This window comes from Neofelis nebulosa, chromosome 14 (assembly GCF_028018385.1).
Source record: "Neofelis nebulosa isolate mNeoNeb1 chromosome 14, mNeoNeb1.pri, whole genome shotgun sequence".
In the NCBI taxonomy this organism is placed as follows: domain Eukaryota; kingdom Metazoa; phylum Chordata; class Mammalia; order Carnivora; family Felidae; genus Neofelis; species Neofelis nebulosa.
Genome location: NC_080795.1, coordinates 80,604,293 through 80,631,318, shown reverse-complemented (window position 1 = coordinate 80,631,318; position 27,026 = coordinate 80,604,293). Strand labels below are relative to the sequence as shown.

Below are 27,026 nucleotides of genomic sequence, written 5' to 3'. Positions count from 1 at the left end.
GAATCAACACGGAAGATGCAGAAGAGTGTCCTGGTAGTGATGCGCTTCCATTACTGTTTCTGTTTGTAATACTTAACTCTCCTGACAGTTGTGGGAAGTAGGTGCTGCTTTTTCACTTAACTGATGAGAAAACCACATTCTAGAGAGAAGTTGTTTAAAAGGTGCCCAAAGTCATACATGTGTATGGCACCAGGTTGGGATTCAGGGAGGACTTGACATAAGCCGAAGGGACGGCGGTGGGCTTGCAGGTTGAGGCTGGTAGAAAGCGGAAACGACCTGGGCCTCGGAGTCTCATGCGGCTCTGACTTTACAGAGTCTGATCTCACCCCAAGACCTTTACCTCTTTCAGCCTCAGCGCTCTCTTGAAAGTGGTCTTACTAACCTTACAGCTAAAACTGCGGGTCATTCCATTAGCAGAGATGGGTTTATTTGGGAAGAGCAGGGACCTGCAAACCCAGGCAGGCAAGCTGGGGTAGGACGGCGGGCAGAAGGGAGGTGAGGACTGTTCTTTTGTAGGGGAAGGCGGGGAGGTTGGGAGGGAGGAGGTGCCGCTCTGCAGCAGGGATGGCGTCCACCTGCGAGGTGCCTCTCTCCTGGCCAGACCTGCCATCAGGGAGGGGTGATCGGGGGTGAGAGCAGCCCGTGCTGGCCTCCCAGCTCCGTTCCAAGTGACCTTTCCTTTTAGTAATCTTCCCAGTGGGTGTCGGTAATTATCTCAGAGTCGATTATGGGGTTAACTCATTACGGGGGGCACGCGAGGCTCCCTTGTAGTGTTGGATTAGTATCATGTCCTCCCTCAAGGACTGGTGATCGTCTCTCCCTTCTCCTGCCTCTTGGGCTTTGGGCATGTTCCTGCCATCTCAGGGCTTTTCCCCTCACCCGCAAAGGTGGACGTAATCGTATTCGCCACTTTGTTGTAAAGTAAACACGAGACACTCCTCTAAAGCGGTTTTCACACTCTGATAAGCTTTTTTATGCTGATCACATCTTGGCATCCTCACCATTTTTAACTGTACAGTTCCGTACTGTTAAAACGTTCACGTTGTGGGGAAACGGATCTCCAGAACTTTCCATCTTGCACATCTGAAACTCTGTCCCCTTGGTCTTCTGAGGCGCTGGCACCGTGGCTCACACCGTTCCGTGTCCCCACCAGTGGCGCACAGGGCGGCTGCTTCTTCACATCCTGGCCAAAGCATGTTGTTTCCCGTTTCCCACCGTTTAGAAATAGTAGTCCTCCGAATAGGTGTGAAGGTGGTTTTAACTTTTCTTAATTGTAAAAATTTTAGGGAGCATTGGAAAAATGGCTGTAAATTTCTTGCTGAATTGGAATAATGTCTGTTGGTATCGATGTGACAAAAGCAAAAGCATGGAGGAGGGCCGTTGACCGAGGAATCCACCAGCCACTGGGTAGCTGCGTTTGGGAAGAGAAGCCGCCTTCGTCCCGGCTCCACTTAGGATATGGCTGGGGGAAGGCTGGGGGGAGGAACGGACCGTCCCGTAGATGCTGCCACTGCTGCTTCCTGACAACCAGGGTGTAGGTGGCGGAAGAGGTTCACGCTCACCGCCAGGGGGCCTTTCTTTCTGCACAGCCCCATCTCCCATGGCGGCCCCGCAGGGGGTCTCAGCTGCAGACTGCCTTTTTTTTTTTTTTTTAAAGTTTATTTATTTATTTTGAAGGAAAGGAAAGAGACAGAGTATGAGCTGGGGAGGGAAAGCGAGAGAATCCTAAGCAGACTCTGCATTGTCAGCGTGGAGCCGATGCAGGGCTTGAACTGACAAACCGTGAGAACATGACCTGAGCCGAAACCGAGTCGCACGCTTAACTGACTGAGCCACCCAAGGCGCCCCGCCCCTCAGCTGCATGCTTGAAACGGGGCACTTTGCTGTCCGCTCAGTAAGGTGACTGATCACCCTCTGGGTAAATCGGATTTACAGGGTAAAAAACATACGGTGGTGACATGATTGAGTTGGCCGTGTGGAGGCATGTTCAGTAAAAGCTTCAAGGTTCATTTGGAGGGCGTTAACGTTAAAATAAATAACTACTTGATTATCCTTTGATATTTGTTACTTGGCCAATATAAGCAAAAACCCCCACTGTGTTTTATAATGTAGATCATTAGGTTGATCATTTTGGTGAGTTGCTTGTCCTGTTCTGTGTTAGCTGGCCTCCACTAGCATATTTGAAAAACTAAAGTGGCATCTTCTTATAGATTTCAGGAGCCTTTTTTTTCTCTGTTTTTCTTTTAACCTTGATGACAAAGGGGTGCTTGAGTGACTCAGTTGGTTAAGTGTCTGATTTCGGCTCAGGTCATGTTCTCAGGGTTGTGGGATTGAACCCCAAGTCAGGCTCTGTGCTGAGCGTAGAGCCAGCTTGGGATTCATTCATTCATTCATTCTCTCTCTCTCTCTCTCTCTCTCTCTCTCTCTCTCTCTTTCTCTCTCTACCACTCTCCCATGCTCTCCTGTGTGTGTGCTCTCTCTCTCTCTCTCTCTCAAAATAAATAAATAAACTTACAAAAAAAAGCCACCTGATAACGAGTAACCTCCCGACAGGTCTAAATCTAGAATTTGCCTTCATCTCCTTAAGAAATGGCCATTAGTGTCTGGGAAGATATTCTAGTTCACTATTGTCTGAATTTGTAGTAAGTTTAGAATGTTCTGCCTCATGAGGAATGGCAGTCATCCTCCCATTTCATAGATCTTCGGTCGCCTAATTCATTGTGATGTTATTTCCTGGTGATTTTGATGTCTGTCTCGGGTAACAGCTACACGTCCAGCATGTACCATGATGGCGTTCATCTGCAATCGGGGCGGGATTGCTGACTCCGGGGGACTGTCACAGGAGCCGCGGAATTTGGTGAATTGGAGTGTGGCCTAGGGATGGGAGCAGTTTGTGTCTCATATTCTTTCTGTGGGCACATTTCTTCTCTTCCTCTCTTTGTCCCTGTGGCCCTCACAGTCATTCATTCATCCTTTGTGGGCCTAGCGGGGCCTGTTTTCCTGAGTCTCTGGAAAGCTTTGCAGCCTCCGGAGGTGCAAGTGTGCATGCTGGCAGGCGTCCGAGTGCGGGTACGTGTGTATGCAGACCGGTGGGCTGTGATGTCAGGTCATGTCACTTGATGTCTCTGTTCCTCAGTTTGTTTACATGTCACACGTGGCTTGTTAACATCCTCTGTCTCACTGGTTGTTGGAATTATTAATTGAAACAAATAGGTGAAGTTCCGCAACAGAGGAGTGAGGAGCACAGACTGGATGGAGCCTGACTGCCTGAGTGTGATTTCCAGCCTTGCTACTGAGGAGTTCTGTGACCTTGAACAAGCTACTTATCTCTGCGTGCCTCGGTTTTGTCATCTGTTAAATGGGGGTGATAGAACCTCTCTCCTGAAGGTGGTTATTAATAACTGGGGCAGTAGTTTAAAAGTGTTTAGAATGGGGTTTGGCACAGGGTAAGCATTAACTTGGGCTCCCCATTGTGCCGTTCTCGTTATATTTTTGTTGTTGGTCTTGCTATTGTGCTATTTTGTGACTAGCACACAGTCACTGCTCAGGCGATAGGTGTTGTCATTGTCCTTGTTTTACAGATGAACAAACTGAAGTTTCAGACAGTGAAATGAGTCTTCCTTTGTCTCACGGATAGAACTGGGGCTCCTTTGTGTCTCCCAGTTGCAAATGCAGTGCCTCCCTCAGCGTCCCCAGAGTTCTTCAGAGGAGCAGAAGGGAGGAGGTATAGTAATTGTTAGAAAGTTTGCAAGGACAGCGAATGACACCATCACCTTTTGGACTATGTTATATTTTGACACCTATTTACCTATTTATCTTCAGAACATGGTTATATCCTTTCTTAGGACTAAATTTGTTTAGTCAGTATCAAGTCTTAATTTTTGTTGATTACAATTATTTCTGTTTTGTGGTGGAGACATTGAGGCACAATGACATAGAAGTTTTAATTCTGTGAGTCTTAATAGAATTAAGTTTAGGGTAGGATAGCCAACTTTCAAGAGTTAGGGTGTGTTGTAATGATCAGCTTCTAATTGGAGGTACTCAGTTATAATAGTAACTGTGACAGTAAATCTGTAACTCTTGATAATGCAAACATAGAAGAAGTAAGAGAGATTTTGAATTATGTGTGTATAATATGGATTACCGTTCTTCCACATTCCTTTTATTAGCTGACTTGAAAGTGTTTACCACGACTTTACTCTTGTAAGAAATACTGACCTGAAGTATTACATAAGGCCAGCAAATAAAACCATGTAAGTACAGGAGTGTGTGAGAGTCAGACTTGGCATTTGTGTGATTTGCTTTTGGTGACATTTATAAGCAGCTTGCTTTTATTCATTCATTCATTCATTCATTCATTCATTCAAGGGGGTTGGGCAGAGAGAGAGAGAGAGAGAGAGAGAGAAAATCCCAAGCAGGCTCCACACTGGGGTTTGAACCCATGAACTGTGAGATCATGACTTGAGCCAAAATCAAGAGCCGGACGCTTAACCGACTGAGCTACCAGGCGCCCCAAGCAGCGTCTTTCTTAATAGCTCTTTCTAGTACTTTCTCACTTAAGGTTTCTGTAGGGAAGCCATGTGGAACAGCACTGCACAGTATATGCAAGGGTTTAGAACTCCCTTCTTTGCTTCCTGATCTTGCTATCTAATCTCACACACTATTTTCATTTTTGTTCTACTGCAAGTTGCAATGAAGTTCTCATAGGAGTATCGGAGTACTACAGTTGTGTGACTTATCTTTAATGTGGGGTGGGGAGAGGCAGTCCGCCCGGTTTTCCTAGGTTTTATGTCAGTTTTGCTTTTTTCCATTTTTTTTATATTCTTGAAAGAGCAGTGTTTTTATATTGTTTACTTTGCTTATTCAGTGACTACTCCTCAAGCCCCTGAGCTGAGAGAGGTCTCGGAGGCAAAGCTGCGCCCAGGGTCAAGGCAGTCCGTGCCCTTACTGAGCTTGGTGTCGGGTCTTGACGTGTAGAATATCTCGATATGGTTTCTGTGGACATGGCCTCTGAAAGAGAATAGCAGGTCCCTCTGCCATCTCCTCGTTACCTGTAGGTGATAGAAGGATGTGTGGGGTGTGGCCTGTGCCTCTTACCGTTTCAGTAGCAAGGCCCGGAAGACGGTATGTGCGGAACAGACAGAATTCCTTCCTGCCGTGGAGACCGGGTCGTCGTGAGGGCAGCCGGACAATAAACGTACCGTAGAATTGTGTGGAATCAGTTGCGTGATATTTGAGAAGGGGACGGGGCTGTGGGAAAGTGAAGCAGGCCGAGTGCATGGCACAGGCGGTGTAAAGGCGGGCACATACCTGGTATGGGCACAGGACAGCGAGGAGGTCGGGGTGTTGAAGCCCAGGAAGTGGGAGCCAAGAGACGGCGAGCCAGAGGGTGTGGGTGGGAGGGGGCCTCGCGGACCACGCTGAGTGTGCAAGCACCCGTGCCGGCAGACTCGGGCAAGTGTTGGTGAGTTTTAGCGGAGGAGGGAAACGGTGCGACGGCCGATCGGAGGGGTTTGGTGCGGTCGCGGGCTGGGAGCTGAGTGTGGGGCGGAGAGCTGCGGCGGGGGCCCGGGCGCGCAGACGCCGTTTGGATTCATTTTAAAGGCCAGGTATTGGGCTTTGCCGATGGATTGCTTTGAGGAAGGAGACCGGAGTCCGGGATGCCTAGGGTCTGCGGCGCGACTGAATACTAGTGTCTTTCGTACAGATTTTAATGAAATGTTTACCTGTCAAGTAGGACTTACCAGAGTTGCTTTTAACTGTACTGGTACTACAAAGGCTTTTTTAAAAGAAATTACAGAACTTTTTAATGACCGATGGCCTTTACGTTAGTATGTGGAATTTCCTAAATCAGAGAGCATAAAGGGACTGCTCACTTTTTTCACTCATGTTACCCTTTCTCGTTCTTTCCAAGCTGTCACTGGATTGGAGATCTAAAAGCATAACTTGTCTTTAATATTTAGCAAGGGGAACGTAGGAGTAATGCTCTCACAGAGTAGCACGTCCTCGTGTAATTTTTCAGCCCTTTGGCCTTCAGCCAGTGCCGCAGCCTCCAGACCCACACCGTCCTCTTCTGTAAACACTGGGAGTGAGCTGCTCTGTGAGTTGTGTGACGGGTGAGACCCCGCGGCGTTCCGTGCGGGCGTCTCGAGCAGGACCTCTTCTCTGTGCGCCCGGGCACCTTCCTCCGTGCTCGCCCTCACCACCTGTCTGCTCTTCTCGGCGACCCCGTTACTTCCAGCTCTTTCCCCGCTGGGCTCTCTTTGCTGGCCTGGGGGGATCCTTGCTTCTTTGGTCTTGTCATCTTTTGTGCCCCTGGGACTTTGCTCCCCAGCAGGTACTGCTTGGATATCGAGATGAGATACACATTAGCTTGGTGGGCGGAGAGAAAGCTGCCAGGCTCTGGTTACCGTGCAGTCAGAGACTCAGCTTCTCCTCTCCTTCGCTGCCCACACTCGACTTTCTTTGTCCTCGAGAGCTCCCAGGTCTGTGCTCTTGTCTCCTCCTCTGCGCTGTGCAGGCTCCAGCTGCCACCACCACCTGCACCGACCCCTCTCTTTTCCCTGTGGCTGGTGCTGTGGGGTCTCTTCAGTCTGGCTCAGAAACTCCTTCTGGGGTGTGTGTGTGTGTGTGTGTGTGTGTGTGAGAGAGAGAGAGAGAGAGAGAGAGAGAGAGAGAGACAGAGAGACAGAGAGACAGAGAGAGACAGAGAGAGATGGGGAGGAAAGACCCCTGGCTTCTTGGATGACAGGTGGGCCCAGTGAAGCTGTGTCTTTCCATAGCTGTAGGGCTCCATCTTTGCTCATCTTTAAAGGATGTGACAGCCCTGATTTTGCTTGGGAGTTGTGAAAATTGGGTGTGATTGGTATTTGGTGTGTAGGATATCTTTGGCAGCTAGTAAAGGTAGCTTTTATTTTTTAACTTTTGAGTCATAAGTTGGAAGAGAGACTCAGTTTGCTTGAGTTGTTGGTACAGTCTGTTACTTGATGGTTGAGATTAAACCCCTGGCCGCTCTCAGGGGTCTGAGCCAGCTACCAGACGTGCTCCTGGGTGTGCTTAGATCCTTCCTATGAAGGCAGCAGGCCTTTAATGTCCCGAGCTGTCCTCAGTGATCTGTGTGCTTGTTTCTTCCGTTCTTTTCCTGGCTTGCCTGCCTGTGTTTTTCTGGAACCCCTTTTCTTCCCAGTGTTGCCTGGGGTCAGAGTTCACTCTGGTGAGTGATCTGTTTTCACTGGGGCATCCGAGAGGTCATTTGAGCTCTGACTGCTATTAGGAGGCGGAGGGTATGGCCTGGAGACAAAGCCATCATCAAGAGGAGTGTGTTAGGAATGCAGCTAGCTGTCCTGGGACATCCCTGGACACAGGCCTCTTGTTCTCCTGAGCCTTTTTCAGCTCTTGTTTTCACAAGTTAGTGAATTTGTAAAGCCTCGGTCCTGTTCACAGTTAAGCAGAAGGCTCGATTTTGTCCTAGTTTATGGGATTTACTAGTGACAGAATTACCCTTGTGCTAGGAGAGCTACCCCGTGTAGCGCCTGAGTGTGTGCTACGGGTGCTCAGACCAGACAACAAAGCCTCCGGGAGCCCAGTTACGTATTGTCTTACTGCTAAAGCGGAATGTGTTTAAGGAGCTGAATTTTAGAGACGACCGGACTGTCTCCCAGTTTGAATGGAAATAGCGTAAGTAGTTTGCATTTTTTAAGAAACGTTACTAGTACACATTGTTACTTTTCTGTCCTCTTTCTCCAGTATGGGTTTAGTACTCACTTACATTTTGAAATTAAGAAAAGAAATCAGATCATGCCTCTTGGATTCCTCAGTATTCCCTCAGCTAATTTTAAAAGAATCTATTCTCTTCAAATTCTGGTTTCTATGTGTTTTCTAAATACAGTTTTGTAAATTTGCTAACTTACTGTGAAAGTGTCAATCAGAAAAAAGACTTTTCCTTAGAAATATCTGGGTTCCTATAGACATATGCTTTACAGACTTGTTTTTAATGTTGAACAAGATTTTTCCCCCTGGTATTATTCTTTTTTCATCAAGATAAGTATCTTAAGTCTTAAGGTCAGAATTAGGCTGGTAAAATGCCAAAGGCATGACTTTGAAAACAGAAATAGTTGCAGGAGCCATCTACAGACATGATCTGGGTCACACTTGATTTGCAGCTTCCTCAATTTTAGAATCGCCTGTTGGTTTTGTGAGCAGAAGTCTGCCAGATGAATTGAACAGAAGGGTGGGATTAGCATATTAATCAGGCCCTGGCAGCCGGCAGCCCTTTCCTCCTCCCTCTGCCCCTCCCTCCCTCTCTCCTTCCCTGAATGAATCTCGGAACACAGGCCCGAGGTGGGGTCACATTACTAGCCGGTTTCATTCTGCTCAGGAGCTTAATCTGGCCAGGATGGTCTGTGTTTCAGATTGCGGAAGCGGGAGAAGATTCTGTAACTGAGAGGCATTCTTCAAGCTGCTGGAAAATATTACAGAAGGAACACCTCCCAAATGTTGCCTCAAGCTCTGAGAAAAGGAGCACCCGGGGGAAACTTAGTGTGGCTGTGGATCGAAGCGAACCCTGTGGGAGCGATGAACGGGGACTTGGTGCGCGGACGCCTGGCCTGATCTTGAGAGGCCTGAGTTTATGTTGGTGGAACTGGCGGGCCGAGAGGCCCTGAGACCAGCAGGTGCCGTCTGTATGGAGAAGAGCGGCTGTGGTCCATTTCCAGTGTGTTGGGCTAAAGGTATACGTAACTTAAAAATCTGTTTGGTTTAAATTTAATTCAGATTCATGCTTTAGCACTAAAAAGGTGGATGAGAGGTTTTCAGAATTTATTTCAAATAGATTTACAATTAAATTTAAGGAAAAATGGAAATTGATGTGGTATAAGTTTGCAGCTCTTGCCATAAGACCAGCTAGATAGTTTTTAAAATAGTAAATGAAAATATTTTTGTGGAAGTGCATTTTCAGTAAGTTATCTTTCTGGTGCTTGTCCTGTGTCTCTTATAGTTGCATGTTTTATTGTGTGTGTGTGTGTGTGTGTGTGTGTGTGTGTGTGTGTGTGTGTAAGTTTTTATTTATTCATTTAAGTGATCTCTACACCCAACATGGGGCTTGAGCTCAGGACCCCGAGATCAAGAGCCATAGGCTCTTCCAACCGAGCCCGCCCGGTGCCCCTATTTTGTGTTTTAATTAAGACACCCATGTCCGTTCTATGATGTGGAAGTTTTTAAAGAGTAAAGAGACTGATTTTAACTTAAATAGGACTGGAGGAAAAAAGAGAGACATGGTTTTTCTTATTTCAAAAATTGGTTATCTTTACTCACTGTAAAGATTGTGTATTTGGAACTCCATATTATCATAAGGTGGGCTTATCACTAAGGGTCAGTAATACTGTGAGTTAACATTTTCCAGTTTAATGTTGTTAAGGTTTTTATTTGTATAAAAATAAAAATATAAAAGCATCTTCATTGTAAACATTCAAGACAGTATTTGGAAGCATGTTGAGAAGTTAAAAATGCCAGGTAATCCATGTATGCATAAGACCAAAACATTCTGCTGCTTCTCTTAACATACTAGTGAATATTAACCCTGGGAGATGAGGTCCTGAACAAGGAATTTAAGAAAAATTTTTATTATTATTTTAAAGAATATATTCAAGTATCATGTTCATGTCCTCAGGAAAGACTTTTAAAAGGAAGAAACCTGGGTTGGGAAGGGACCTGTAGACTGATTCAATTTAGTGTTTAGCTTAAAACTTTCAGCGTCACCAGGATGTTGATGTGCTAATGCCAGACCATAGCTTTGCTGTTAGATTGCTTTTCATTTACCGCGTTGTCAGCACCATCCGAAATTCTTATCTAGCCTTCTTAACATTTTTCTTCCCTTTTTTTCCTCTTCTCTTCTCCTTTCTTCTCTTTTTTCTTTTCTTTCCCTTTTCCTTTTCTTTCAAAGATTTTATTCTTAGGTAATCTCTACACCCAGCGTGGGGCTCAAACTCGCAACCCTGAGATCCAGCCAGGCGTGACTTTTAAACATTTCTAAAACGTGGTATTAGGACTCTTTTAATGTGATGCTCTCTGAACAAAGCACCTGCCACCAATTATTGCCAAATTAGGTATTTCGAGTAAAGATTTTGCTGAGTTAACTTCAAACTTTGAATTTTAAAGGGTGTTGGGTATGGGAACTTTTTAAAAGCTATGGTTTCCACCTCAGGATTACATAGTATAATTGAGCATGACCAGTGACCAGTGCACAGAAGTAGAGAGTTCTATACTGTGCTTGTAGAAGGTTTTGGTCTTTCTCGGACTTGCTGGGACCCGTATGCACAATGCCACGTCCATGGTGTGCCAGCCCGTGGTTAGCACCGAGCCTTAGCAATAAATCTCTGATTTCAGTAGTCTAGGCTAAATTAAAGTCTGTGAATCCAGTATCAATGGGACATTCAATAATTGGTGACTTGGTTTTTAAGAAATTCAAAGTGACTTTAGAAATATGAACTTGGGAAGAGAAAAAAGACTGGGTGGTCTTTTTTTTTTTTTTTTTTTTTTTTGGCCCATCTCATCCCAAAGCAATTGATGGAGGCATCTTACTTTCCCATTACATTTGCTGACGGGCAGAGCAGATGAATAGAGGCGTCTGTAACTGAAGTAGCATTCTGATAGAGGTCATGGTTGGGTAGGAGAGCAGAACCACAGGTGTGGAAGAGGGGGGAGAGGGAGGGATGGCATCAGAGTCTGAATCAGTCTGTTTATAGGGTTGAAGCAAGCCATCACCTCTGAGGAATGGTTTTCCTTCTGGATCGTTCAGGAGGAAGTTTCTGATGACACTAAGGAGCTTGTCACCCTGTCCCCTTCTCAGGGCTGAGCTCACGGCCTCCCCCAGGAGCACACCGTGTGCAGGCTTCTCTGTACACTTCTCTGGACCAGGCCAGGGAGGCAGGAAACCTTAGGTTTTATTCCGGTTAGTTTTTGCTTTGTGATAAAGACAAAGATGTTGGTGTGTAGGAATTGGCTGAATCGGTTATTTTCAAGTATAAAAGTTACTACTTTTAGATAAAGACAAAATAAAAAGCTCAAGTCCAAAGACTACAAATCTCTGTTTGCAGTCAGACATTCGAAACCTCACATTTGATTTTATCGGTCACATTAACCTCAAAAAACATCGGTGTCCCAATTTAAGAAGACACAAAATACTTAGTAGAACAGGCTAAAAATACTAGAACAGAGCTATATTTGTATAGTTTGAACTGAAACCTTGAAGGTACCCTCACCACAGCCTGTGGTTGTCTCTGTAATGTGGCTCGGTGAGGTGGCTGTGAAGAAGCCGCCCGAGATCCCTCCCACAGAGGAGAATATTTGAACAGATTTGAGAGGGCTTTGGTATACCACATGTTCAACCCTGTCATGATGTCCTAGGCTTAGGGGCCGTTGGAATCCAACGTGTCGACGTAAAGGTGCGGGTTCGCAGTGCCGTGTTGGGTTGCACGGTCACTGAATGCGGAAAGGCCCGCTGGGAAGGCTGTTGGATGGCATTAGCCCGCGTTTGATCTGCTTCATGTCTCTGGGAGACTGGGAAGGATTGAAGAGGTGGCAGGGGCTGCGGTTGTCAGGGATGAGCGTGCGTGCTGACTTTTTCCAAACTCTTTCAGTAGCAGGTTGAGCTCGAGTATAGTAGCAATATTTCACTTGTGTGATTCTGGATCCTGTGATTGAAGTCATGCTTTTTCTGGATCAGTATTTTATTTTCATTTTCTTATAATTATTAAAAAAATTTTTTTTTAATGTTTGTTTATTTTTGAGAGACAGAGAGAGACAGAGCATGAGTGGGGGAGGGGCGGAGAGAGACACAGACTCCGAAGCAGGCTCCAGGCTCCGAGCTGTCAGCACAGAGCCCGACGCGGGGCTCGAACTCACAAGCCGTGAGATGATGACCTGAGCCGAAGTCGGATGCCCAACCGACTGAGCCACCCAGGTGCCCCCGTAATAATTTTTTTACAGTTCAGTTATTTTGAGAGAGAGACAGAACGAGTGTGCAGGAGGGGCAGAGAGAGAGGGGGAGAGAGAGAATCCCAAGCAGGCTCTGCACTGAGCACAGAGCCCCACGCGGGGCTCGATCCCACGAACCGTGAGATCACAGCCTGAGCTGAAATCGAGTCACACGCTCAACTGACTGAGCCCCCCGGCGCCCCCCGTATCAGTGTTTAGACTCCCTCTTTCCTTCCCTCCACCCACGTGTCCACCCACGTGTCCAGCCACGTGGCTCTGTGTGCGGTGCGTCTTCTGTGTCTCACCTGCCGGTGGTCAATGGCCTCTTGTGATCCTCGTCCACGTTTGTTTTCTTCATAAACTTCTGATACTTAGGAGCCTCTTAGCTGTTGCCCCTGAAATCTGTTCCTCCACACGTCCCCGCAGTCTTCGCGAACGTGCCAGACCCCCTTGCACTTAGTGCTCCTGCCGCAGACCCGGACGCCTCTCTGACACGCCTGCCGTGTGCGGCAAGCTCCTCCTCTTACCTTCGTTCTGTCTCCAGAACGCGTTTTGAGCTCCTCACCCTTTCTCCCTTTCGGCGGCATCCCCTCTGCACCGTGCGACCCTCAATCCTCCCTGGGCTGTGGGAGCTGCTTCCTATTGGGTCTTCCTGTTCCCCACACGTTCGTCCTTCACACGGTGGCCAGAGTGAGTTTATAAAAACGAACGCCCAATGTTATCGTCCGTAAAGCTCTCCGGTGGCTTCCTACCGGATAAGCCGCAGATCTGTCGCGTGGCCTGCGTGGCCTCCCCTGACCTGGCTCCCCCACAGTCTCCAGCTTTGGGCCCTTGGTCTCTTGCCCACCAGTGCTGCCGTTTTGACCTGGGAGCACCTCACACACCCACAGCTCTTCCCTGTCAGGCCGTTGGCCCTGTGCTCGCCCCTCCATCCTCTGCCTTCCCTGCTCCTCCCAACCTCTCGGGTCTGAGCCCGAAGGACCTCTCAGCCCGGTCAGCCTAACCACCTTCTGCCTGATGCTCCCTCCCCGAGCCTCGTCTTACGGTCTCGCACAGCACTTCCCGTGACGGATCATCACACCTGTACTGGCCTGCGTTGTGTCTTGCTTGCTAGAAAGAAACCTCGACGCAGGGATTGGGTCAGGCTTTCTTCTGCTTGTCAAGGTATTGGCACAAAGGAAGATTACCCTAGTGAATGAGTAAATTCTTCATAGGCTTAGCTAATCCACGTGCCTTAAAAACAGTTTGGTGAGAGGAGTAGATTGGTGTTTGAGTTTCTTCCTGGAGCACACACGCTGCGTTCTAGTCCTCTCAACAGATGGGCCTTGGTCGGCTCCCAGGGCCTGAGAGCTTCCCTGGGGATTGTCTCCCTGGGCCTCTGCCTCTCCTCTGGGATTCTGGCCATCCGGTCTGACAGCTTGAGCTGCTAATTGACTCGTGGGGAAGACAGATTAAAAATATATGTACTATATATGATTACATTTATGTAAATATGTAGACCTCTATACATTTACATTAAAAGGTGCTAAACGCTTTCCAGAAGAGTGACTAAGTTGTATGAGTGCCCAGCATGAGGGAACAACGTGCAGTGCCTGGCACGTAGTAGGCCCTCAGTAGGAAGGAATGCTGAGCTGAGTTCCAGTCTATTCTCTGCTCACCCTGATGCCAGTGATGTTACGGGAGACTGCGCCCTCTCCACTGGCCTCGCCCTCCGGCTCTGCCTCGGCAGACTCTGGCCATCGCACTGCCTGGGCTTAGTTTTCAGACAGGACCCTGCCTGGGTGTGGCCCCTTGTGCCTCCGTGTGCTTGCACGGCTCCTTCTGCTTGGAACATTTGTTCTTTCTAAACAGGAAACTTTCAGGGCCCTGCCTTAGGGCATGGCCCTGTGTGTGTGTGTGTGTGTGTGTGTGTGTGTGTGTCTGTCTGTCTCTCACCTGTGTGTGTGTGTGTGTGTGTATGTGTGTGTGTGTGTCTCTCACCTGAACCACCGGGCTGGGCTCTGGTGCCTGCCTTAGCTCGGCACACATAGGCGCACCTGGTGACTCATTCAGCTGTTTATTTGCTGGTCTCCCGTTCCTTGGCTGGAAACTTCTTGTGGGCCGGGTTCACATCTACCTACTTTCTGATAGGTAGATACATCTGGCCTGATGTATTATCAGCACTCGGTAATTGTTGAGTGAAAAAAAAAAACCCTGAATTGGCCAGATGCAGGGCATTTTTCTAAAGGAGGTGCTGTTTGATGCCGGTGGGGAAGGTACTGCATGCTGTAGGAGTTCCAGGGAAGGCACTGAGAAAGAACTTGTTCAGAGTGTTTAGGGAACCCTGGGCCTTTCTCCTGGCGACAGCTGGAGGCTGCATTAAGGCTCCTGGAGAGAGGGCAGTAGGGAAGGCATGTGCCGCCACCCCGTTTCTCTGAGGGGTGCGAGCGGGGCCCTTGAACGTCTTCACCCTGCCTGCCGGCTGGCGCTGTTCTCTCTTTCCCCGGGAGCCTCTGCCCGCCACCGGGCTTCGCACACCTCGTCTGCCTCTGTGCCTTGCTGCTCGGCCGCTGGTGCCGTCCCTCCACCTCGGGGCCCCCTGGAAGCCGCCAGGCCACTCTAGCGTAGATCCCTTGATCATTTTCTCTCATAGCGCTCGTCTCCTGCTTGGTTTCAGCGCAGTGCTGTTGAGTGTTCGTGAGATGTGGGACGTGTTCGCGTCCCCAGCACGTGGGAGCTGTAGGAGCAGGTGAGCGCGGGATGCACGGGCATCTCTGGCGCCACCTAGAGGGAAGAGGGGGAGGGCACCGGCACCTGGTGCAGGGGTGAAGAACAGCGAGCGGCCAGGTGGTGCTTGGAGACCCGGGAGAGCAGCTGGCAGTGTGTTCTCTGTGCAGGGCCCACCCGTGCTTCTGAAGTCCTAACCCGGAGAACACAGCCCCTCCTTGGGTCCCCGCCCTGGCTCACAGAGCTAATACTGTGGGTGTGGTCGCTTCTTTGTCTCTGATTCTTTCACCTTCCTCGTTGTATTTGGGCAAGAGGCACCTGCTGTCCCAGCTTCCCCTTGTGGGCTCGCTCAGACCTTTCACCTTGCGGGAAGGCACGTGTGCCAGTCGTGGCCCTGCCCCGCCTGCCCCTGCTGGAGTCATGGAGGGTCCTTTTTGACTGCCTTCCTGCCGGCACCGCTGTCCCCACCTGTCCCTGGCGCCCGCTCCTGCCCGCCCTGCTCACTGGCCGCCATTCCCGGGGGCTTGCCGTCCTGCGGGGAGACGCCCCTGGAGGCACCCCTGACCTCATTCCTACCAGACCCCAGGAGCGATGAAGTCAGTCATCTGGTCTGCTTGCAGCGACAGGGGTCCACATCCCTAGAGGCACATGAGAAGGGCAATGGAGGTTTTTGTGACAATTTAAAAACTTCTGGTGTCTCAGTGGTTAGTGACACTGGTTATTTTATTTTATTTATTTATTTTTTTAATTTTTTTTTTAACGTTTATTTATTTTTGAGACAGGGAGAGACAGAGCATGAACAGGGGAGGGTCAGAGAGAGGGAGACACAGAATATGAAGCAGGCTCCAGGCTCTGAGCTGTCAGCACAGAGCCCGACGCGGGGCTAGAACTCATGGACCGTGAGATCATGACCTGAGCCGAAGTCGGCCGCTTAACCGACTGAGCCACCCAGGCGCCCCTATTTTATTTTTTTAAATGTTTATTTAGTTAGAGTGCAAGCGCACAAGGCAGGGGCAGAGAGAGGGAGAGAATCCCAAGCAGGCTCTGCACTGTCAGTGCATAGCCTGATGCGGGGCTTGAACTCACAAACTGTGAGATCGTGACCTGAGCTGAAATCAAGAGTCCCGTGCTTAACTGAGCCACCCAGACGCCCTGACACAGATTTTTTAAAAATAGTGTTCACAGATCTTTGATTTCAGATTCACCAGTAATTGTTCACACTATTAGGAATTTATTGTAAATCCAACAGTTTTCTGTATTTTGTAATTTTATCAGTTTTCAGCTAAAGAGAAAAATGTAACTTTTTAAAAACAATTAGCACGGAGTAGTTTTGTTTTGCCTGTAGGTGACGTTTGTGTAAGTTTTACAGTGTTGTTGACTTGAGCTCACAGAACGCGGGTTTCTGCTCACGTGTCTAGTGCCTAACTGCTTCAGATGATCTGTTTGCATCTTTATACCTTTCCTCCTGAAAAGTTGTACAGAGTGAGTCCTGTTGTGCATTTCGGCGTTTGAGGGCGAAAACAGACCCGCGGTGGTATTTCTTCTCTGAGTAGGAGGACAAGCACACCGTCGGCCCCGTGCTGTGCCCGGACGCTCTGGTGTGCGTGCTTTCGTCCTGCCCGTGGTGCGTGGACTTCAGCGGAGCGTGCAGGCTCACACGGGGGTGCCGCGCCCGTTACGTTACAGCAGCTTCCGGAGCTGCCAGACTCGTGGTCTCTTCGGTCCGGACTGGGGCTGTGTGGAATCTGCGCATCGGTTTGGGAGGACCGGCCCGTGAACGGTGCTGTGACTTCTGGTAGACCTGTCCGGCCAGCTAGGCGTGCCGGCTCTCTTGGTCTCTCGCGGTAGATCTTTGCGTGGGGACTCCATGCTTTTTTGATGCTGTTGTAAAGGGCGGTTTTTGGCTTTTAGGGTTAATTGTCCAGTTCCTGGCTTGGTATGTAGGAGTAGATCATCTCGTTAGTTTATCTTGTGCCTTTACTATAAATTCGCTTATTGGATAGAAGTCTATAGTCATGTAATCTGAAAACAAACCCTTTTTCTCTCCAGTCCTCATGTCTTTTATTTCTCTGTCTTGCCCTGTTGCCATGGCTGGCACCTTCACTACAGTGTCCTTGTCATGTTCTGTGAAGTAGGATTTAGTTCTAGTTTGTCTTGTTTTTGAAGATACCCTCTTTCGAGTAGAATTCTCCTTGTAACCCCTGGTTTTCTGACAGTTGCTTTTTCTTTTTCCTTTCTTCTTCTTTTTTAATCATGAGAGGGTGTTGAATTTTGTCAGGTGCTTTTTCTGTCTTTATTAATCATAGAAACTTCCTGTTTTTTAAAATAATGGATGAATTACGTTTTGATTGTTGAATCAACCTTGCATTCCTGAGGTAAATCCTACTTGATCACGATGTATTATCTGGTTTATATATTGTTAGATTCGATGTGCAGTATGTTGCTTAGGAGATCTGTGTCTTTTGTATAGGGAGGTATCAATCTGTAATTTTTTCTCCTTTTGTGACACTTTGATATCAAGTAGTGTCGTCCTAGTGAAACAAGTTGGGAGCTGTCCCCTTGATATTTCCACCTACGCGACCGGCGTATGTGAAGTTAGGAGACACTAGTCTCTAATGGCAGTGCTGGAAGTCACAGTCCCATACGATGGGGAGCTGCTGGTGGAAGTGTGTTCTGTTCTTTGTGAGTTGTAGTCCCAACACGTGTGTGTGTGCGTGTGTGTGTGCGCGTGGTTATATGGAAAGCCTAGAAAGCCACGGAACTGTTCACTCCAGATTGCTGCGTCTCACATTAGGCTTCAGAGTCCAGAACTAGCAGAATCGGGCTGTGAACACACCTGCCACACGTGGCAGTTCTAGAAGCCTGGTATTTGTTCTGTACGGAGAGGGAGGGTCCTGCACATGAACACAGTACCTTAAACCAGGCTGCTGACACCTTACAGCCCAGGAAGAAGACTCTATGTAAATAAAATACAAGACGTAGGACTTCAAATGCTTAAAATACCGTTTTTTGATTACCAGACAGTATGGTTAACAGTTGTTTGTAGGTGGAAAACGTGCGCTCTGTTCCCTAATATTACATGTATAATGGAGCAGTACTGAGTTAAAGGAATTAGTTAGAAAAAATGCAGATCAAAACTTATATCAAAAAAGACGACAGTTTCCTACAGCCAAGTGGAGAGGAGAGTTGAGGCCTGAACACCGAGGAAGGAGGCTGGGAGTGCTGGAGCAGAGGGTTTGGTGATGAAGGGCAGTGCGTGCAGAGTTGCAGTGGAGAAGTCCCGTGTGGGCACGGTCCTTTTGTGTGGCTCTGCCTCCAGGAGGGTCTGATGGGGTTCCCTCGGTGGCTGATGCTTCAGGTGGAAACATTTCAAACTGGAGCTTTGTTCACACCCCCATTGCTTATGTTCTTTTTGGTTTTTTAATGTTTACTTTTATTGTTGAGAGAGGGAGGGAGGGAGGGAGGGAGGGAGGAGGAGTGGGGGAGGGGCAGAGAGAGGTAGAGAGAGAATCCCAAGCAGGCTCCGCGTTGTCAGCACAGAGCCCAAGGTGGGCCTTGATCCCACGAACCGTGAGATGACCTGAGCCGAAATCAAGAGTGAAATGCTTAACTACCTGAGGCCCCTGGTGCCCCTCTGTTGCTTATATTCTAAATGTCTGTGTGGTGTGGTGTGTAAGAAGTGTCAGGGCTCATGGAGGAGAGACCTCTGTCGTGGTCTCTTCCACAGATAGGGTTCCTCTGATTTTCACACACCTTGCTTTCCAGACTTACAGGTGATCTCAGTGTCCTACAGACTTTATTTGGATTGCAGCTTGAGACTTTTTCATACATACATTTGTTTAATGTTATGAATTGAGTTTAGGGGATGCGAATATAAATTTTCCTTATAATTACGTTGGCCAGAAAATGTTATATTGAAAGTTATGTGTGTGTGTGTGTGTGTGTGTGTGTGTGTGTGTGTGTCTTATATTAAAAACAAACGAGGAAAAAACTCAGGACTTTGTTAACCAGGATGAGGCCAGTATGTTGTATCTCTCCCAAGGTCTATTTTGTTAACTTAAAAAAATTTTTTTTTAAGAAAAACAAAATACTTCTAGAATATCATATATTAATACTACTATTTTTTTTTTTACTGTGAAAATCTTAGCCATTTTGTGAAGTTGACGGAATCATTGAGGCGGTAACAATCCCACACCGTCAGGTTTTCTTTTTGTTTCAACTTTTATGTAAGGTCGTGATGGAACGCTATACTGCTGGGATATTTGCGGTTTAGAAAAATGCATATTGTTTTTTTTATAGGGCAACGTTTAGGGGAAGTTCTCAGAAACACTTGTGCTTCATTTGGTCGTTGGATTTCCTTACCTATTCCAAACCTACCAGATGCTTTCATAGTAGGAATGATGGTCTGTTGTTTCCTTTTTTGACAAGGATTCATAAAGCTCTGAAGTTGACTTGTTAGGGCTATGATAGCACTGATGAAGTACAGTTAAATGTTGGGGGGGTCTTCAAGGATTTCCATGTAGAGAACAATCTTAGAACTCTTAGCATTCCCCTTTAATCCACCTGGAGAATTCAGGTTACCTGTCTTGACTACTGCTGTCACCTAGCGGATGTCAACTTTGTTTCTAATCTGTCTTGCTAATAATAAGCACTTCACATTTACGATCTCAGCTAACAGAGTAGGTATTACTGCTACTTCTTTATAGACACGAAACCTCTAGTAACTTTTAAGGGTCACACAGCTACGAGTGGGGGAGGCCAGCACAGTTTTCAACATTATTAGGCAATATGCACTGCTTCTCAATCAAGGCCTCGCTCAGAAGTCATTGCCTGTGAAGTCTTTGCCGAGACATGTCTTCTGTAGACTCTCCAGCCTTCTTCACTTAGAGGTTCAGGGTTGTATTGGGCTCGTTCTTTCAGAAGTTTATTTGTGTGATTTAGGTGAAGTTTTAGCTGTCCTGTAATCTCTAGGGTGTCTTGCCTGTAGAAAGAAAATGAATGGCTCAAGCAGAGGTAATTTCGTCTTGGTTTTCTGAGGGATGTGCCTAACCCGTGAAAGTCTTCAAAGCCGTAACAGTTGAAATTCTCTTGCAATAAATTATTGTCCCCATTGTGGGTTGTCTGCATATATAGTTTTAGCAACTTTACTACGGACATTGCATTCTTGCACTCAGAATTGCGATTAAGAAGTTAGGAGGCATGCTTTCTTTCTCTTTGGTTCCTAGAGTCCTGTCAGGAGGCTTTCGCCCAACCCTGGCAGGAGATGGAAACATTCTTTTCTAAGGAGACTGGTCCAAGAGAAAAGACAGATTCTAACTTTCTAACACTCTAGCCAAGTGGCTGACTCTGCCCAGCACATGGGTCATCGGGTCATCCGCGTGTACAGGGCTCCTTGACGACCAGGTGTTTAAAGACAGCCCCTGCAACAAAGCAGAAACAGGCCAGTGGGACTCCATCAAACTAAACAGCTTCCGCACAGCAAAGGACACCATCAACCAAACAAAAGGGCAACCTGTGGAATGGGAGAACATATTTGCAAATCGTATTTCTGATAAAGGGCTAATATTGAAAATCTGTAAACAACTCGTACAACTCAATACCAAAAGAAAAAAAAATCTCGTGAAAAGAAGGGCAGAGGATCTGAGTAGACATTTTCCCAAAGAAGACATCCAGATGCCCCACAGGCACATGAAAATGTGCTCACCGTCACTCATCATCAGGGAAATGCTAGTCAAACCACAGTGAGCTATCACCTCACACCTCCTGTCCCACTGACTGTTCTCGAAAAGACAGGAAATAACAAGTGTTACTGAGGACGTGGAGGAGAGGGAACCCTCACGTACTGTCGGTGGGAATGTGAATGGTACAGCCGCTGTGGAAAACAGTGTAGCGGTGCCTCAGAAAATGAAACGTAGAATGACCATACGACCCAGCAATTTCACTACTAGATATTTATCCCAAGAAAGCAAGAACACTCATTTGAAAAGATACACGTATACTGTAGCATTATTTCCAATAGCCAAGATGTGGAAACAACCTAAGTGTCCATTAACTAACGAATTGATGGACAAGATGTGGTGTGTGTGTATGTGTCTGTATAATATACACATACACACCCGTGTACATACGTACGTTGGAATATTATTTGGCCACAAAAATGAAATCTTTCCGTTTGCAGCAACGTGAATGGATCCTGAGGGTATTATGCTATGTGAAGGAGTTCAGAGGAAGACAGATACTGTATGGTCTCACTTACGTGTGGAACCTAAAAAACAAACAAATGGACAAGACAAAACTGGGTCAAAGAGCAGGATGGTGGTTGCTAGAGGGGAGGGGGGAGGGGGTGGGGGAAGGGGCTCAGGAGTCACAGTATTCCAGTTATAAGTAAGTTGTGGGGATGTCATGTACAGCATTGTTACTATGGTCCATAATAACATGGTACTGAACACCTGCAAGTTGCCAAGAGAGTAAATCCTGAAAGTTCTCATCACAGGAAAAAAATTGTTTTATAACTTGGTGTGGTGACGGTCGGTGACTAGACTTAGTGTGGCGATCATTTCCGTAGTGTGCACAAATATCGGATCATTACATTGTACTCCCAACACTGCTATGTTATGTGCCAATTATATTTCAATAAAAAAAATAAACAAAGACAGGCTTTGCTTTCAAAATGTGAAGCCCAAACACAGAGAGAGAGGAAAGTTTTGAGCAACAAAGATGAAACAACAAGCAGAAGGAAAGAGCAAGATAAAACATTTAAATCTCAGTAGAGGATCTCCAGAGAGCTAAGGGAAGATACGGTATTCATGACAGATCAGCAGAATTCTTTTTTTTTTTTTTTTTTTTTGAGACAGAGATTGACAGTGCGAGTGGGACAGGAGCAGAGAGAGAGGGAGATTCCCAAGCAGGCTCTGTGCTGACAGCACGGAGCCCGATGTGAAGCTTGAACTCTCCAACCGTGAGATCGTGACCTGGGCCGAAGTTGGACGCTCAACCAACTGAGCCACCCAGGCGCCCCCAGAATTCTTTTTAAAAGTACATTCAAAGTCAGAAAAATTAAAAGTACCAAAGCAGACAGAAACTCCATAAAAGCAGTGGTAAATAATGTGGAAGATATCTTGCGGAACATGTATGGGAAAGAAAAATGAGGGCGAAAAGAAAGAAAGTAGAATGATGAACTCTGAAGGTCCAATATCCAAGTAACAAGAGTTGTAGAAAGAGACAAGAGGATTAAACCACCAGAGACATGATGCAAGGACATTTTCTGGAGGCAAAGGGTAAGAGTTTCCAGATTGCAGGTTCCCAGACCCTGAGGCCCCACGCTGCCTCTCGGGCCTCTCCTCCTCCCTCCTTCTTGCAGCCCTGCGGCACCTGTGCAGCCGTGATGTGGTAACGGAAGGAGTGAGGGCTCCTCCTTTACAACTCTTACTACTGTTGCCACGTTTTCATAGTACTTACTACAGTTGTAAGTAAGTGATCACGTGTGTGCGTATCTCTCTTAACCGGGCGGGAAGCTCTCCGGGCAGGGATTGTATGCATATGCACACCTCTGTCCCAGTGCCGAGCCTCGTATGTGGTGAAATCCATAGTTTCAGACTGAATTAACCTAAGGGCGGTGTGGCACGTCCATTTGCCTGCGGGGACAGGCACGAGTGAATGAGGCCATGAAGCAGCGAGTCCGTGGAAAAGCATGCGGTAGCGATCACCAGTCCGGCTGGCCCTTGGCCGATGGCGGCGGGGTGTGGTAACAACACGACGGGCCGGTACCGTGCTGCCACCCTGCTGTATGTCGCCGTGAGGGAGTGAGGCCCGATAGCGACAGGGTTTTCACGTGAAGTTGCACACCCAGCAGACCCAGCAGCAGCAGGGTTTGGTGAGCAAGTTCATGGTCTCGAGGTAGACTGGCTTCGAGTCTTTGCACTGGGCCTTGTGGCTTTGGGCAGGTCACGTGTCTCTGTCCCCCATCTGGAAAGTGGGGACAAACAAGGTGAAAGTGAGGATTAAATTATTTCATTTTTAAGTGCTTAGAACAGTCCTGGCGTGGTAAGTGCTGCATAACTAATTACTTAACTCTGGAGGCGCCGCCCCCCCCATACAGACTTTCCTGTCTCAGGAGCAGCTTTTACCTTAACGAAGTCCAAATCAGTCTCTGCACACGAGGGAAGTCGCTCTTTTACCATGCGCAGCACTTTGGCTCCATGGCAGTGGGGGGGGGGGTGCGGGGGGGTTGCGGGGGCTTTGCCACTATGCTGTTTTGCTTTGGCGGAGTGCTCCCCAAAGCGAGTTCCCGTGGAAACATTTTCCCAGAGGTAAATTTATGTCCCTTTCTCAGTTACAAAGAGTCGGTTATAGCTATGAAATGATAGGGTTTTTAAAAAGACTTCAGAGAGTCGCAGCCAGAATATCAGCTGCTTCCCCCCACCCAAGCCTGGGAGCGGATGGGGCCCGCCAAGCTTCACTCGCCTTCCCGGAGTAGTCTCCCGGACGCCCAGCCCCCTCCTCCCCCGTCCTGACCTCCAGGCACCACGCAGCTCCACTCCCATGAGCTCAGGCGTTTAGGCCTGCGTTGTACCCAGCATCACATGCCAGACTGAATTAACGGTTCTATTTCTTGCTCATCCCCCTTCGTCAGACAAGCGGTATCTGCCCCTCTTGTGTCTGTATCTCCACAGACTGGTGGCTCTTTGCTGCTCAGTGATCTGAGCAAGAAAAATGGTTGCTGACTTTCCTTTAATCTTCTTTTTTTTTATTTTTAAAATATTTATTGATTTTTGAGAGAGAAAGGATTGTGAGCGGGGGAGGGAGAGAGAGACACAGAATCCGAAGCAGGCTCCAGACTCTGAGCCATCAGCACAGAGCCCGATGCGGGGCTCGAACCCGTGAACCGCAAGATCATGACCTGAGCCCCCCGGGCGCCCCTGCCTTTCCTTTAATCTTATGCATGCAAGTTAGTCCAACCCCTACGCTTTTGACTTTTCTGCGGTTCTCAAATGTTTCCACTTCTTGGGCCATAGTTAATGTTGCCCGGGTCGTAACAAAAGCTTTCTGATTGGTCTGCACGGACTTACTTGCTGCCCGGGTGCATATCGTGACACCCGCCGGGCTCCCGCCTGCCTCTGGAGCTGGCCTTGTCTGAATTCCCTTCCGTTTGAATTAGAGCCGCGTTAGCCTTTGCATTGACCCCCTGGGTCGTTGACGTCTCCCGGCAGACGTGTCTTCTGTTGGGTTTGACGTACCTATTCTCCGGATCCCAGCTTGGGCCGAGTCCTATTCTGTAGGAACTTGACCATGCCCCGAGTCTGGGTGATGCTGTTTTCCCAGCATCTCCCTCAGCACCATGTTCTTCGCGTATTTGTCTGCGATGGTCTTTCTAATGAGGGCCGTGGGGGCAGGGACTGCGTGCTGTGTACTGTTCTGTCCTGGTGGCCGGTCTGTCTCTCTGTTCTGTCCTGATGTCCAGGAAAGCACCTTATACGTAGTCTACTGTAATACTTTGGTCGGGGGTGGGGATGAACTGGTAAATCATAATGTAACTTGACAGTTTTGATACACGTGTCCCGGTGCTGTGTTTCCCAGACAAAACTTGCACAGGGGTCACGTGGTGATTTTGAAGCCCAGATCCTTGCGAAGTAGGTTTGTGGTGGGACTCTTACCAACTCTGGATGCTGCCTGTGCTGCCAGTCCGTGGACCGGGCTCGGAGGAGCAAGTGTCTGGTGTGGAGACGAGAGCAGGCTGTGGTGCCGGCACGCGTAGCCGTGTGATGCTGGGCCCGTCGCTTAGCCTCTCGGAGCCTCGGGGTCCGGGCTCACAGTCGGAGCTACCGTACGGGGCGGGCGTGTGGATCAGACGGACCAAGTGAATTACCAGAGCGGCCCTGCCGCGTAGTGGCTGGTGTGCAGGTGTTTGCTGCTTAATTGTTGGCATCATCTTCCTCGTCATACACACGACGCACTCTGGGTCGCGTGGTCTTTGTCCATGTGTTTCTATTTAATCCTTGTGGTGTCCTGTGAGATCCGTGCCGTCGCCACACTGCAGTTCAAAAAATAGGTCAAATGACCTGTTGACATACTAACAGTGTGTATTTGTGGAGCAGGACTTAAAGCCAACCCGGAGTCCTAGCTCAGCATCGTGATGCCTTAGCTACTCCTAACATAACTTGTCACGCAAAGTTCTGAATGAGATAATACACACGACAAAACTGCTTAGGTACCCGACGCATTGGCAATCTTCAGTAAAAGGCTTCTTGTGTTTTTACCTTGTAATACTGGACTCAGTTTTGTCTTTTTTTTTTTTTTTTTCCTTAAGTAAGCTCTACTCCCAGCGTGGTCCTTGAACTCACAACCCTGAGATCGAGTCACATGCTCTACTGACTGAGCCCGCCAGGCGCTGCAGTTTTGTCTTACCGAATAGAGGCTTAGCGTATACTGTTTTCGAGGAAAGTGGGGTTTTCGTTAAGTAGTTGCTGAACATCTGCCAGGTCGCCTGGCCTGGTTTCCAGTCAGCGTGTTTGCTGTGTGGCCTTCACGTGCCACCCGGCGGGGCCGGCAGGAGCACCCCGCATTCTCTTCAGGTGGGCCCCCACGCCTTTGTCCCCCTGGCAGCAGAAGGCCGAGAGTTCCTTACGTTTACTGCGTGCACCTCCTTTCTTCACACGCTCTCCGGAGGCTCTCACCAGGCCGTTCTCCCCCCCGTCACCACACCGCCGGCTCAGGGCGCAGCGGCTCTTCCTTTGACCAGCTTCCTTGACTTGGTCTCTGAGCCGTGCCTCTAGGGTTCCCTCCCAGCCCCCCGGCTGCAGCGTCTTCATTTCCTCTGCTGGGTACCCTTTCTTCTGTCTCTAAACATCACAGGCACGACGCTTCACTGTCTGTGACGCTCTCAGGGCTCAGGGACCCAGTACAGGGCACAGCGCCTGGCAGGGCTCATTGCAGGGGACCGAAGAGCCCACTTTGAAGGGACACTAAGAACAGGAGGTACCAAGGAAATGTGGGGAGCGTGGCAGCTCGGTTAAGTCAGACCGCTGAAGGAGACGGACGCTTGAAGCCGGTGCATGCCGTGTGCTCACGTCTACAGAGAAGAGGTGCGTTTCTTCTCGGCTGGATTGGTAACTGTGGCTCAGGCAACAATTTTGGCCAGTGCTCTTTAGTATTGCACGTTGCTTTTGGTCAGTTATTGCAGAAGAGCCTTCTGGCAGAAACTTTTGTTCTCATTTTGTAAATAAAGGCGTATAATCGAAGTAAAGCACACGTACTATGAAGCGACTCACGTATGTATCCTGGTGATGGATTTTACTGGTCCCTCCCCTGTCAGTGTTTGCGGCGTTACCAGCCCCCCCAGCCTGGCTCCTTTCAGTCGGTGCCCCTGGGAAGCTAGCCGACATTGATTTCTACCACCGTGACTCGGTTTTGCCTATTTTTGGAGTTTATATTCTCTTTGGCCAGTCGTAACATCTGGGAGATTGATCCGCGTTGCCGTGTGTAGCACTCACTCGTCTCTCGTTGCCGTGTGGCCTTCCGTTTAAGAGCACAGCACAGTTTGTTTTATTCTTGATGGATGTTTGGGTGGTTCCCGGTCTTGAACTGCATGCGTGATGCTCCTCTGAATGCTGCGTGTGTCTTCTGGTGAACACGTGCCTGTGTTTCTCTCTGGCACACGCTTGAGGGAGAGACGGCCGGTCAGGGTGTGTGGAGCTCTTCGGCTAGCGCGGAAACTGTGTCCCACACGCCTGTGTCACATTGCGGCCCAGCCGGCGGGCTGTGAAAGCTCTGGCTGCTCCGCGGCTTTGCCGTACTTGGCATTGTCGGTTTTTAAAGTTTTGGAGCGATAGAAAAATTATACTTAAAAAACATTTTTTTTAATTGAGATAAAATTTACGTAACAAAATTTCACATAACATGACACTGTCCTTTTTGGAGTGTACCATTCCGTGGTTTTAAGTATGCACACAAGCTTGTACATCCAGCACCACCGTCCAGCTCCGTTGCCGGTCGACCCCCAACCCCCCCAAGCCTCTGGCGAGCGCTCATCTACCGTTGGTCTCTCTGGACTTTCCTGTCCCGGAACTTTCGTATAAATGGACCATGCAGTATATGGCCTTTTCTCTGGCTTCTTTTATTTACCAGGATGTTGTCAAGGTTTGTCCACGTCGTAGAGGTGTCAGTACTTCATTCCTTTTTATGGCTGAACACTCTGCTGCTCCACCGTACGGCTAGGCCAGTTCGTTCATCCACTCGTGTTACTAAATGTCACCGTTCTGTTAGAGTAGAGAAGATGGAGATTATTAAGCAGCATCTTTACATTTGTGTCCTTAAAATTTTTTTTTTTAATGTTTATTTATTCTTGAGAG

At 48.2% G+C, this 27,026-nt stretch overlaps 1 protein-coding gene across 20 annotated transcripts in view; it reads left to right on the top strand.

Annotated features, from left to right (window-relative positions):
• Positions 1-27,026, top strand: part of PTK2 (protein tyrosine kinase 2) — a 259,431-nt gene that overhangs the window by 52,468 nt on the left and 179,937 nt on the right. For 10 of the 20 annotated variants that reach the window (XM_058699197.1, XM_058699198.1, XM_058699201.1 and 7 more), the window contains one exon: positions 8,412-8,729. The exons of 8 other annotated variants lie outside the window; for them this stretch is intronic. In XM_058699197.1, the coding sequence (XP_058555180.1) occupies positions 8,630-8,729 (100 nt within the window). In that variant the 5' untranslated portion in view covers positions 8,412-8,629. Of the gene's footprint in view, positions 1-7,413; positions 7,678-8,411; positions 8,730-9,970; positions 10,104-27,026 lie in introns of those variants that run through there. 2 more of the 20 variants (XM_058699199.1, XM_058699212.1) reach the window with 2 other exon arrangements.